The sequence below is a fragment of the Pezoporus wallicus genome, unplaced genomic scaffold, assembly GCF_028554395.1.
Source record: "Pezoporus wallicus isolate ANWC-B61680 ecotype Strahan unplaced genomic scaffold, APGP_CSIRO_Pwel_v1 contig_13954, whole genome shotgun sequence".
Taxonomy (NCBI): Eukaryota; Metazoa; Chordata; class Aves; order Psittaciformes; family Psittacidae; genus Pezoporus; species Pezoporus wallicus.
In genome coordinates, this window is record NW_026638000.1 from 595,121 (window position 1) to 608,642 (window position 13,522).

Genomic DNA, 13,522 nt, shown 5'->3' on the forward strand with positions numbered 1-13,522 from the left:
CAGGTGGGCTTAGGATAGGATAGGATAGGATCACAGAATCAGCCAGGTTGAAAAAGACCTGTAAGGTCAAGTCCAGCTGTTGCCCTGGGGCTGCCAAGGCCCCACTAAACCATGTCACTAAGTATAGGGTGGAATAGGAATAGAATAGAATAGTAACAGAATAGAACAGAATAGACTAGACTAAGATAAGGTAAGGTAGAGTAGGATAGAAGCAAAGTAGAACAGAACAGAATAGAACAGAATATTTCAGTTGGAGTTAGAAGAGACCTCCAATGGTCATCCAGTCCTTCAGGGCTGACCAAGTTAAAGCATGTTATTAAGGCCATTGTCCAAATGCCTCTTAAACCCTGGCAGGCTTGGGGCCTTGGCTGCCTCATCTTCTATTCACTGGCAGTGAGTGTCATGAGTCCTCCAGGGGTGCCTCAGGACCAGCCACCCCCACATCATCAGCTCTTGCAGCAGCGGGTGAAGGGCAGCTTTGTCCTGTCAGCTCGCAGGGAGCGCGGCCTCAGATCACAAGTAGCTGTTCCAGGCACGTTCAGGTTCCTGTCTCTGTGATCATCACGTATTCTGTAGTGGTACGTTGTCATCCGTAGAAATCCAGCGTGCCGAACACAAGAGCAACGTGCTGCTGCTGTGATCAACTTCCCCAAGTGCTGAGGTTTGCTGCTTTAATGGGATTGCTCACTCGTTCCTGAAGAAAATAATGAAACTGAAAGCAGCCAGTGCCTGTTTCTGACACCAGCTGAGCCTCAAAGGGCAGAACCCTGGATTTAACTTGCTGGAAGTGACATCTTCACTGACAGGTTCAAGGTGACTTTTCGTATCTGGATTTCTTGCCTGCTGCCTGGAGCGTGCTTTCTAGAGCAGTCGTAGCCATGGAGACATGGCAATGACACTTTGGGGTTTGTTTTCTTAGTGGCAGTGCTTTTTTTACACAATATTCCAAACATTGTACTGAGGAACTGTCAGGAGCCGTCCTCCCAGAGTGATCACAGAGCATGAGTGCTCCCAAGGGTTTCACTGCCAAGAGAGCGCTGTCACTGTGCTGGGTTTCCTCTTTGAGTGGTTCTGAGTGACAGAAGCTCAGTTAATTGATTTGTTAGCACGTGAAGAAGCCTGGATCTGTTGCCCCAGATGCTTCAGCATTGTGTGTTGTGTGAGAGCAGTTTGGATCTGAGAGAGAATATGAGCACGATGCAGTCGCAGCTTTGCATTGCTGCAGTCACTACAGGCTCCCTAAGAGGGGTGGTAGGGAAAAACCTCAGTAAAATCATAGAATGGTTTGGGTTGGAAAGGACCTTAAATTTCCAAGCCCCTGTGTCCAACCTGGCCTTGAGCACTGCCAGGGATGGGGCAGCCACAGCTTCTCTGGGCACCCTGTGCCAGCGCCTCAGCACCCTCCCAGGGAAGAGCTTCTGCCTAAGAGCTCATCTCAGTCTCCCCTCGGGCAGGTTAAAGCCATTCCCCTTGGCCTGTCCCTACATCCCTTGTCCCAAGCCCCTCTCCAGCTTTCCTGCAGCCCCTTCAGGCACTGGAGCTGCTCTCAGGTCTCCCCTTCAGGAGCCTTCTCTTCTCCAGGCTGCCCCAGCCCAGCTCTCTCAGCCTGGCTCCAGAGCAGAGCTGCTCCAGCCCTCGCAGCATCTCCATGGCCTCCTCTGGCCTCACTCCAACAGCTCCACGTCCCTCTTGTGCTGAGGACACCAGAACTAGGCACAGTGCTGCCAGTGGGGTCTCACCAGAGCAGAGTAGAAAGGAGCAGAGGGAAAGAAGGGGTGTGATAAGGAGATGACACCACCCATGTAGCTGAGCCCTTTGGAGGCACAGGGGCTGTCAGGATGGGGCGGCATTGGGTTCTCTAATGAATCTTTCATGGAGTCTCCTGCAGCATCGTTGAGGAGGAGATGGTGCATCTGCCCTTCAGCATCACTTGTGGAGTGTGGAGTGGGCTGGGAGCGCAGGCAGATATGTGGTAAGAGCTGGCCCAGACTCTGTTTTCAATTAATTTGGCAAAGTTTTCTGAGTTCTCCTGCAGAAAATGTCCCACAAAAGCGACAATAACAATATTTTGGATATCAGCCTAGCACAAAAGGGTAATAGGAACTCCACGGGCATGCGTGAGCTTTTGATTCATCCTCAGAGATGACAGATGTGCATTTATTTAAGATCTGCGAGTGGGATTCGGAATATTTATGGTGAATTCTTTGCTCCCGCTCTTCCTGTGTGATCCTGGTCTCCGCTGCCAGTCAGACACGGGTTCAGTGCTCGCTGTTGAGCACCTCATGCTTCGTTCTTGCTGCAGGTCCCCAAACCCGTGCCCCGCATTTCTCTTCATCCAGCCTTCTGGGGAGGAAATGCTGAGGGTCCCCTTGCATGTCAGGATCTTGTGGTGGGAATGCCAAGGATGAGCAGGGTGCAGCTCAGGCCGCTGGGGAGCTCCTCCTCAGCACCTCTGGCCTCTTTGGGAGCGCAGTGCTTGTGCTGCAGCCAGCCCCAGAGTGCAGTGTGTGCCATGGGCTCTGTTTGCAGCGTGCAGCTTCCTGAGCTCTGAGGGTATCAAGGAATTGAGACAGAAAGAGGCAATTTGTAAAGAGGGGGTAATGGTGTGACCGGTACCCCGGCTTTTGTGGGAGTGTTTGTTTGTTTGTTTGTCTGTGAGGCACTCCCTGTGTGGCAATGAGGGTTATTCCATTAGTGGTATAAACAGACCTGCATTTTTCCTGTGAGGGTGCTGAGGCGCTGGCACAGGGTGCCCAGAGAAGCTGTGGCTGCCCCATCCCTGGCAGTGCTCAAGGCCAGGTTGGACACAGGGGCTTGGAGCAAGCTGCTCTAGTGGAAGGGGTCCCCGCCCGTGGCAGGGGTTGGAACTGGCGGAGCTTTGAGCTCCCTTCCAACACAAACCAGGCTGGGGTTCTATGGTTATATCTTTTTTGTTTACAGAAGGCTGAGGTTAGATTAGATCACAGCAATAGTTTAGCAAAAGTAATTTCATTTGCAGCGCGGCTGATCACGGCACTAACTGAAGGGTTATCGCTGCACCGACCTCTCTTGTTGTTGCTAATTGTCTTGTCATCCTCTAAGTGTTATCCTTTGGAATGCCCCAGTGCCAAACCCCTGGGATGTTGAGTGTGAAGCTGTATGGATCCGGGCGCTTGTGTTCTGCTCTCGGCCATGCTCTGAGTTGGCTCATGTGCTTATGGCATATCTGTGGGACTCCTCCTGTATCAACACAGGCCAAAGCTGCATTTTAACTTGTGCTAAACCAGTTCTTTAGTAATCCAGTTCAACCCCTTTTCTAGCTACTACAAGCAGGTAACGAGATTTGAAAGCAAACCGACTGCTGGCCATCACCTTCCCCAGGAGGCGGTGACTTGAAGGTTGACCAACGCTCTTCGATTGTCTCCTTGTCTTCTTTCTGAATGTAAGCTCTTTGCACTAAAGCATTTACAAATGTCAATTCTTTTTTCTTTACCTTGTAGTGAACTTTGACCACTTCCAGATTCTCCGGGCGATTGGGAAGGGAAGCTTTGGCAAGGTAGGCTTGGACCCTCGGTCCTCGGTTTGCTTGTATGTTGTATCAGATGTCTGCTGTTGCATACTTGCTGCCACAGGAACGGTGCTGAAATAGGCCACTTTCATTGCTGTATCATGACTGCTCAGCAAACACAGGAAGAATGTGTTCAGGAAACACCTTGCTGCCGTTTGGCATTACTTTATTTCTTGGCATCTTGGTGAAACAGGTGTATTTGGAACTACAGCACAACTGGGGCCATTTCACAGCACACACTCATCGTGTTCTCTGCTTCCTGGGAGGGCTGATGGCTTGTGAGGGGGGCCAGTAAGTCAGGAGGGCGTAGGGAGTTGTGCTGGGTGAGGGACTGAGCTGGCACGATGGGGTCTGGAGGGCTCTCTGAAGCCCTGGGCTGTTTTCCCCATCAGAAATGAGTTATGCTGAGAGGTTTTGTTGTTTATTTTTAACAAGGGTTTTTTGCCAAGCATGTGGGAGAAGGTGGGAGGTGATGATCAAAAAGCTGGAGAGCTCTGGAAATCTGTTACTGCTCAGTTTCCTAGCTCTAGGCCTCTCTTACACGCTTTTTCAGTGGCTCTTACTCGGTCCTGTGTCAATAGCTCTTTGCTGCTTCTGTCGTGACATTTTACACCATTTGCGTGCACTGCAAGCACCAAGTCCAGTGTGTGCGTGTGCATGTGCTGTGTTCTTGCACGTGTGTGCGACTTCACTGCCCCGGTGCTGTTCTGTAGTTTTCTTGTGGAGATTGTGTTTCACCTGGGATGTGATGTGCTGGGTCGGCAGGAACAGCGAGTGAGGGGGGTGAAAACGCTTCAGCTGGAGGTTTCACTGCGTAAGCCGGAGATCATTTTGTTCTGAAATCACCTCTGCTCTGGAGCCAGGCTGAGAGAGCTGGGCTGGGGCAGCCTGGAGAAGAGAAGGCTCCTGAAGGGGAGACGTGAGAGCAGCTCCAGTGCCTGAAGGGGCTGCAGGAAAGCTGGAGAGGGGCTTGGGACAAGGGATGTAGGGACAGGCCAAGGGGAATGGCTTTAACCTGCCCGAGGGGAGACTGAGATGAGCTCTTAGGCAGAAGCTCTGAAATCCTCGTTTTAGATACTTCAGACGTGGCATCAGTCGTGAGGAACAGCGCCAGCACACAATCCAGCCGCAGTGTTGATGAGGTAGAGTCCAGCTTTCAGAGTGGAGCGAGTGGACACTGTTAGTCACAGCGCTGTCCTTAGCACTGCTTGCTGGTGGAGATGTTCTGTCACAGCCTCAGCTAACTGCCGAGCACCGAGGTATCTTTCACACTGTTCTGATGTGCTTGGGGCACTCTCCCATGCTAATTCCTGCCTGGCTTTGTTGTGAGTCCATGTGGGGCTGCCACGGCTGGTGAACATGGAACGCTGGGCAGTGTGCAAGCCTTGATGAGCAGGGTTTGAGCAGTCACCCGTGTTTGCAGCCATGTCTCGAGGAAGAAAAGGCAAAAGCTGGCAGCAGAGCTCTGTGGGGTTCCTGAGGTTATAACAGATGATGCAGAATGGTTAAATACAAGCTCAGACCCTTCCTTAGGGTAGTGCTGTAAAGATAAAAGGCAAACAGCAGAGGAAGGTCTCCCCAGACAGCCCTGGCCAGGATAGGAGCTCTCAGGGTTTTGTGACTTCTGCTCATCATTGAGGACCAAAACCTAAACCAAAACCTCGCTACAGAATAGCAGCCAACAGTATTTTGGGAGCTCATATGAGAATACTCATAGTTCTGAATGTAAACTTGCCAAAGAGGATTTATTCTGTTGAGCAGCAGCACTTGGGGATGGAAAATTAATTCTGCTCAGAACATGAAATGGGGAAAAAGATATTCCTGTCCCAGGGCAGGGCCTTTTTGGCTTTGAAGAGAGCTGCTCCTCATGGCTGCTTCCTTCTCTGTTTATGCTAAAGAAAGGTTAAGTCTGGCACATAGCAGTCTATCAGGCATCAGAATTGTATATACACTTTCAACAAAATGCTGCAGTGATTCATCTGTCATCTTTCTGGATAATTATGTCAATATGCTAAATTTCCTTTGATGCTAAGAAAAGCTTTTTGCATTTACAAAGTCATTTACAACTCGCATTTAATTACAGAAAATGTAGATCTTCCTACCTGGAAACTGGGGTTTGAAATGTATGAGTGATTTGGTTGCTTTGGTTGATTCAAGCACCATCTGCCCACAGTGAGGAAGGAGTTGAGGAGCCGCTATCCAGTCCATCTCAAAGTGGGGATGCAGGTCTCACTGCGCAGTGAGTGACCTGGGAAGTCTGGTGTGCTGTGTGATCTCGTGGTGATGGGAGGCAGCACCAACACTGCTGGGTAGCTTTGGGCAAGGCATTTGCTTTCCCCTCAGGACAGGCTGTGTGTTCCTGAGCACAGGAACCCTACCAAAGGAAGGAACCAGGAACTCAGGAATTGCTTTTGAAGAGGCCGGGGAGCCTGGAGCTGTGGCTCTCGCAGGTCTGCAAAACCAAACCCATTTCTGTTTCCTAGAGATGGGTTTAATCAACTTGAAGATACTATTAATCAAATGAACGTCATGTTTAATTCCATGTTTACTCAAATTGGCAAATGGGTAATATTTTCCATCCATATTAGAGGTAATGTTATTTGATTTTCAGTATTTTCATAGGAGCATTACATTTGTCCTGTGGCACAGACTCCTTTTCAAGCAGCAGCAGTTACTGAGGCTATTGCTGTTCTGTTGCTGTTACCCAAGGAGCAGCAGCCAAGAGAGGGTTCATAGAATCCCAGCTTGGTTTGTGTTGGAAGGGACCTTAAAGCTCCCCCAGCTCCAACCCCTGCCATGGGCAGGGACCCCTTCCACTAGAGCAGCTTGCTCCAAGCCCCTGTGTCCAACCTGGTCTTGAGCACTGCCAGGGATGGGGCAGCCACAGCTTCTCTGGGCACCCTGTGCCAGCGCCTCAGCACCCTCCCAGGGAAGAGCTTCTGCCTAAGAGCTCATCTCAGTCTCCCCTCGGGCAGGTTCAAGCCATTCCCCTTGGCCTGTCCCTAGAACATGGGTTCCAGAATGTGATGCAATTTGTGTAACGGGAACCACTCCGAGCTGCATTATGCTTCACGAGAGACATGGTGAGACCTGGGAATCCTGGAAGGCATTGATTGCATTGCAAGAATCCTGACATCTCCCTTCCTAAAAATTGAGCTCTCCTGGCTGCAGTCTTCCTCCATTTGAACCAGGAGGCAGCCCAAGCGTGTTCGCTCCCGTAATCCTCCTCCCACTTGGGTTTCCTTCTGATTCTCCCTCAAATCAGCCACCGTCACCTATTCCAAGGGGTAAAGAACTGGATAAGGTTATGGGAACTCATTATTTCCACTTCAGTGCTGTGAAGTGGTTTATACTGTTGGAAATAGGGGATTAAGCCAGTGGATGGGGGTTGGAATGAGCAGCAACGTGGTGTTTTCCAGAGCAAACAAACATGTCTCAGGGTGGGTGGGCCCATGCGGGCAGTGCCTAGGGGCTAGGTGTGTGTGTGTGTTGCTTTCAGTAACATCTTTGTCTTTTTTTTCTTTATTTTAAGTAATTTGTGAAGTTTTAGTAGGACCTGGGGAGGTTCAAGGCAACCAAAGAGGGTTTTATGGTAGTCAGGTATTGACTGGAGCACAAGTGTGATGGGGAATGGCTGAGGGACCTGGGGGGTTCAGTCTGGAGAAGAGAAGGCTCAGGGGGGACCTGATGGCTCCCTACAAGTGCCTGACAGGAGGATGGAGCCAGGAGGGGCTGGGCTCTGCTCCCAAGGAACAAGGGATGGGACAAGAGGAAACGGCCTCAAGCTGCCCCAGGGCAGGTTTAGATGGAGCTGAGGAACAATTCCTGCCCCAGAGGATGCTCAGGCATTGGAACAGGCTGCCCAGGGCAGGGCTGCAGTCAGCTCATCTCATCTCATCTCATCTCATCTCATCTCATCTCATCTCATCTCATCTCATCTCAGCATGGCAGGCAGTGGAGCTGTCCCTGCTCGGGGTGCAGGGGGGTCCCTGCTCCTGGGGCAGATCCTCCTGACCCTTCCCTATCTCGTGCTTGTCTGGGTTTGCTCTGCACAAGCACTGTGATGTCTGGGTGTGCTGCCTGAGTCGCTCACACAGCCCAGGCTGGGTGCTGAAAGCCTTAATCCATTCTGTAAAGGTCAGACATGCCCGCCCGGCACATACACTACAAATACAATTCCCTTGAAGTCCGGTCTCAGCAGAGCCCCTCTCTGATAGCACAACTTGAGCCTTTTTCCCAGCTTTATAAATGTTGGATTTTTCTCCGAAAAGAAAGGCCAGACACGTAATCCTTTGATATCAGAGGTATTTTCTGCCCTGTGTTTTCCATTGCTGAGCTGGAGCCCGTGTGAGGTCGAGGGTCTGACAGAGCACAGGCAGGGTCCCCAGACGCATCCTCCCTGGACATGGGCCCTGTCACTCCTTCACACGCTGCTGCCAGCCCCGACGCTGGTTCGGGTGGCAGCAGAAGGACCTGCACTGAGGTCAGGAGGCTCCAGAGGTGAGCATGGGTTTGCTTTTCCAAGAGCACTGTGGGCAGCTGGGAGGGGGCAGCCAGGCGAGGGGTGCCCACGGGTCTGCAGTCTCTGCTGTTTGACCGCCCAGCCCTGCCTGGTGAGGTTCCAGGATGTGGCCCCAGCCTGGATGAAGGGAAGGCCTTGCACCACCCTGCGTGGCTCCCAGAGCTGCACGGGGCGCTCTGTGGGATGCGGTAACAGGCAGTGGTGATGTGGAGGACGTGTTTCACCGTAGCGTGAGGCACGGGAGCAGCTCCCTGGCTGGGGAGGGCACCTGCCCAAACCCTTCTCTGCCAGCGGGTGCGTGCGGAAGCGCAGAGCACAGGGAGGGTGATGCTCCCTCCGATACAACCTCCTGGGTACTGTTTGCTGATGTTCTTCCTTCCCTGGGTGTTGCTAAGCTGTCACTGGGAAAAGCCATAGGAGGGAATGGCAGAGAACGACAAGCTGAGGTGATGGTGTGGTCCAGCAGCGCTTCCCTGTGCAGGGCCTGGGCTGGGGGCAGCAGCAGTGCAGCTACAGAGCACAAGACGCTGCTGAATGATCTCGAGCGGCGGTGTGAGCGGTGACTTCAGGTGGAGGGAGCCTTGGGACACGACGCTGCGCACCCCCGCAGGGACCTGTTTGGGGTTGCTGCAGGATCAGGCTTCATGAGGCAGTGATTTATAGTAAAAAGCTGCCCACCTCCGTTACAATTATATACCCAGTGCCTTATTAACATGTGCATTAGAGACTGCCGGGGGCTTTGTCATTCCCTGTGGATGAGTCACGCTGTGGGGTGGGAGGTGAGACGCACTCCAGCAGCTGGAGGCTGCGGACAGTAAAGCAGCGTGGGAGCGGAGGGTGGAAGCGCCTTCCTCCGCCCAAACCCCACTGCTGGCCTGCGGCCGGCCCTGCAGGTCTCCGTGCACGGGTGGGACATGGCGCGGAGCCCAGCGGGGCGATGGGGAGGCACAAGGGGAGGCTGCGGAGGGGCACGCACCCGTGGCAGCACCCAGGAGCTGTGTGCTGAGGGGGTGGCTTTGCTCTGTGTCCCCGGCTCCCCCGCTCACTACGCAGGCTCTCGCTGTGTTGCTCAGCGGGCTCTGTCCCTCCTGAGTCATGGAGCCTGCTGGTTCCCAGTCGTCAGGAGCTTGGAGGAAGCGGGAGCCTGGCTGCGAGCTGCGGCATTTCAATGTGCTGCTTATTCCCAAGCCCTGAGCTCGCGCAGCCTGGCCCCTGATTCACCGCATCTCGTGTCGGGGGAATCTCCTGCGTGCTCTGCTGAAGCCTCCCCGCAGGGCACGGATGCTGTTCTGAGCACTGTGACACCTCTGGAGTCACGACCACACGGCCCTGCTCACCCAGCTCCTTCCCCCTCCTGAGCCGTGGGGACAGGCAGAGCTCGCTGCTTGTGCCATGGGAATTGAGGAGTGCGGGGCAGGGCTTAATGCACAGCCAGGGGTAACAGCTGGCTGAGAGCTGGGCTGGGGCAGCCTGGAGAAGAGAAGGCTCCTGGAGGGGAGACCTGAGAGCAGCTCCAGTGCCTGAAGGGGCTGCAGGAAAGCTGGAGAGGGGCTTGGGACAAGGGATGTAGGGACAGGCCAAGGGGAATGGCTTGAACCTGCCCGAGGGGAGACTGAGATGAGCTCTTAGGCAGAAGCTCTTCCCTGTGAGGGTGCTGAGGCGCTGGCACAGGGTGCCCAGAGAAGCTGTGGCTGCCCCATCCCTGGCAGTGCTCAAGGCCAGGTTGGACACAGGGGCTTGGAGCAAGCTGCTCCAGTGGAAGGGGTCCCTGCCCGTGGCAGGGGTTGGAGCTGGAGGAGCTTTGAGGTCCCTTCCAACACCAACCAGGCTGGGGTTCTAGGAACCAGCCTCTCTCCTTCATCTACTACAAAACAGCCCAGAAGATGTTTTCATTTGGTGGCTCCCACACACTTTGTAGACATGCTCTGCCTTGTGCTCACAGAGCTGTTGGGCACAGTGCCGCTGTACTCCTCTTGAAGCTCTGTTGTTTTCTCTCGTCAAGTCATCTTTTTGCTCTCAAAGTGCACCAGCACCAAGAGGATCTTGTGTCCCGTTGCCAGAACAAAGCTTGTCTCAACTAACTCATGCGTAGCAGTGGAGCCTGATTTGGTGTGATGGATCCATGGGGACTCCCTGGTGTCTAATAATGCAGTGTAATTAATGGTGGAGCCTTTCCCTCCTTCTGGATCTTTGTTTTTTGTGTTGTCTGATTGACTTTCACAAGCGGAACTCGTGCACCTCTGGGATGTCCACCCCTCTGTAAGATCTGGCTGAAAGCAGCCAACGCTGCTACAGGTCCATAGGGGTGAGTGTGAGGAAAAGAAACCGATAGCACTGTTTTGTTGGGAAAGCAGACTCTGATGTTTGATTCATGAAGCCATGAGCACGGCCGGCAGCTGGATCCCTCCTGCGGTGATCGTGCTCCTCGGGAGCGCCGGAGCCCTGGGCTGCAGGGGGGAGCAGGTCTGGCTGTGACATCCCAGTTCCACCCCACAGCGGGGCAGGCAGTGCATGGACACAGCTCCGGTCCCAGCGTCCCCACGGGATGCAGTGATTGAAATTGTCACAGCTCCAGTGGTGAGACCTCGGGACGTGCCAGCGCTATCGGTGTGTTGTAGTTGGGGCATGCTAAACTGTCACTAGGAGTTGTGATGGTGGTGAGTGATGGAAGGGGGAAGAACAAGGGGTGCTGGGTGATCCTCTTGCCCATTTCCTTTCCCCTGTATTGCTCTCATTCTTTGATTTTGTTGACCACTGGGGTGGCATACTGCCTGCCCCTGGTATCTACTTCCAGAAGAGCTGTTTTGGGGCTTTTCCTGTGTTTTTCCTTCCATTACTGCCTCTTAACTGCACAAAATGAAGTAAAAAGCAAACAGGAAGTATAAAATGGTTTTTAAGCTTATAAAATTTTATATATATTTTTCTTTTTAAAAAAGCTCGCATGAAATGAGAAGGGAAAGGGATGTTTGTGTTTGGAAGTGCAGCATTAACCCAACCCCTGCAGACTGGAGGTTGGCAGCCAGGCAGTGCTGCTGTGCCAATGGTGCTGAGTTCCATGGCCCTGGTGGATGTGCCCTTCTCCAGGTTTCCTGGAGCCCCTTTAGGCACTGGAACTGCTCTAAGGTCTCCCCTTAAGGAGCCTGCTCTTCTCCGTGGCCTCCTCTGGACTCTCTCGAGCCGGTCCATTGCTCTCCATGTCGTTGCTGTTTGAAGAATCTGCTTGCTCTGCTTGCTCTGCTCCGCAAAGCCGGGATCTGTGGATCCGTAATTCCTGAAAGCAGTCAAGGAGTTACTGTTCCTCTGAGGCAGCCCAGCCTTCCCCAAGCCCAGCCCTTCCTCGGGGCTTTCTCAGCCCTGAACTCACCCAGGACAGGCGCATAGCTCCTTTCCTCCTGCAGTTTGGGGGAAGGTCGTTAGTGGGAAGACACTGAGACACCCAATCCATAAGACACCTTCACCGTAACGTGTTTGTGTAAAGACTATGGAGTTCTTGTTTGCTCTGAGCAGTAAAACAGCGTAGGCAAAACAGCTCCCCGGAGGGTGCAGCTCTCCTGCGAGCCGGAGGCACAACCTGAGTTTTCACTGGGGCATCGTCCTTCTCCTGCACAAAACCCCTCAGAGTCCCATGGCTGTCTCCAGCCCCCTAAATGAGAGTGGCGGTGAAGTCCCTGTGATGGAATGTCCAGAGTGTTCTCATGGTTAAAAACAAGGTGGTTTTCCAATTACTTGTGACTATTGCAAACGTACATTTAGTTGTTGCTGCCCCATCCCTGGCAATGTTCAAGGCCAAGCTGAACGGGGCTTGGAGCAAGCTGCTCTAGTGCAAGGTGTCTCTGGTTGGGACTGGGTGAGCTTTAAGGTCCCTTCAACCCAAACCATCCTGCGATTCTATGACTAACCCACGCTAGCTCTCAGGTCAGAACCTCAGGCTGGACCCCCTAGGACATCTCTGCCGTATTCTTTGCCTGCTTTACCTTTACCACGTTATCTCTGCCTGCACTCGGTTGGGCCTTTTGCTCTTGTTTGTGGTCCTCTTCTTCCAGACAGAACCCACGCTGTGTGTCCTGGGTCTGAAGGTAGAACTACTTTTGTTTTCCATTCTCTGCTATCACTGCTCTTTGGCTGTACAACAGCTTGTAAATGCCAGGGGAAGCATCACAAGGGGTGCTGCAGGAGGAGCCTCGGAGCTGACCAGCCCTGCCTTGGTGCTCGGGGCACTGGGATGGAGAAGCAGGCGGTGGCAGCTGTGATGGGTGGATGGATGGACATGCAGTGCCTGGCTTTGTGGGATGTGTGCTCTCAGCATCGCTGCAGGGGCTCCTCTCTGTCTGCAGGCAGAAGCACTGGCCTGAGGTGAACCACGAGCCCAGCACTGCAGTGAAAGCTTCCCGTGGCTTGCGTCAGCAGAAATGCTTTCTCACATGCATTCCCGTGTGTGCATCAAGGCTAAAGAGCTGTTCCCTGCTCAGGTTCTCCCTGGCTCTTACATGTGAGGTTTTCCAATATTCCAACAACATAATTGTCCCCCACACTGCCCCCCTAAGGCACAAATGCAATCTCATTCAAGGGGCTCTGATGAAGGAGACCTTTCTGTGGATTCACATACCCTGTCTGCTGAGTGGCAGATATCTCTAAATCAAGCACTGGTGCTCGTGTTCAGAAGGGCCACTCTAATTACAGGGTAATGAGGCACAGAGCTGAGGTCTTTGAGGGGAGGAGGAGATGGTGCAGCAGCATCTCCAGGTCCTGCAGGACTCCATGGACTCTGAAGGAAAGCAGTGTCAGGAGGAGAGGGCAGCGTGGGCTGGGTGCTGCGGCAACCAAGGACCACAGAATCCCAAACTGGCTTTTGTTGAATGGACCTTAAAGCTCATCCAGTCCCAGCCCCCTGCCATGGGCAAGGATGCCTTCCACTAGAGCAGGTTGGTGCAGGCAACCTGACCTAAATGTGTTACTGAGTTCCGTAATCTCTCATCCATCTGTGAGGACAAAGAGCAGAATATTTTGGCACTCGGTCAGATTAATAATGGGAAATCTGATCATTGTTTTTCTATCATTACCCTCAAGAGACACAGTTCAACTGTGTCAACACAAGGGGCTGTGCCTTGCCTCTAGCAGTGCCTTTACCCAGGCTTGATGCCTGCTGGGCAGCCAGCACCGGCTGCTGCTCTGCATGGCCGACAGAAAGAAGTCTCAGTTTAGAGTAAAACCAATGCACCCTGCTTTGCTAGTGTTAGTTATAACTTTCTTGGTGGTTTAATATGACCAGCTTTTGATCTTTCCTTGGCTCTGAGAAGCCATCAACCACCAGCCCTCAAGCTAGCTAACTGAACCGGGAGCAGGGGTGTTTCAGCATCAGATCCAGGACTTGGCAGCAATCAAATGGAAGCGACATTGGATGTCAGCGTCATCTGCAGGTCCTTGGAAGCTGCAGTTTATGAGTTTGGGATGTT

The 13,522-nt window shown here is 52.9% G+C and overlaps 2 protein-coding genes across 4 annotated transcripts in view; both read left to right on the forward strand.

Moving 5' to 3' along the window:
• Window positions 1-13,522, forward strand: part of BNIP3 (BCL2 interacting protein 3) — a 234,505-nt gene that overhangs the window by 82,546 nt on the left and 138,437 nt on the right. The window lies entirely within an intron of this gene.
• STK32C (serine/threonine kinase 32C) overlaps window positions 1-13,522 on the forward strand; it is an 80,206-nt gene that overhangs the window by 39,547 nt on the left and 27,137 nt on the right. The window contains exon 2 of one of the 2 annotated variants that reach the window (XM_057408653.1): window positions 3,480-3,535. The exons of the other annotated variant lie outside the window; for it this stretch is intronic. Coding sequence (XP_057264636.1) covers window positions 3,480-3,535 — 56 coding nt within the window. The remainder of the gene's footprint in view (window positions 1-3,479; window positions 3,536-13,522) is intronic. 2 annotated transcript variants of the gene reach the window in all.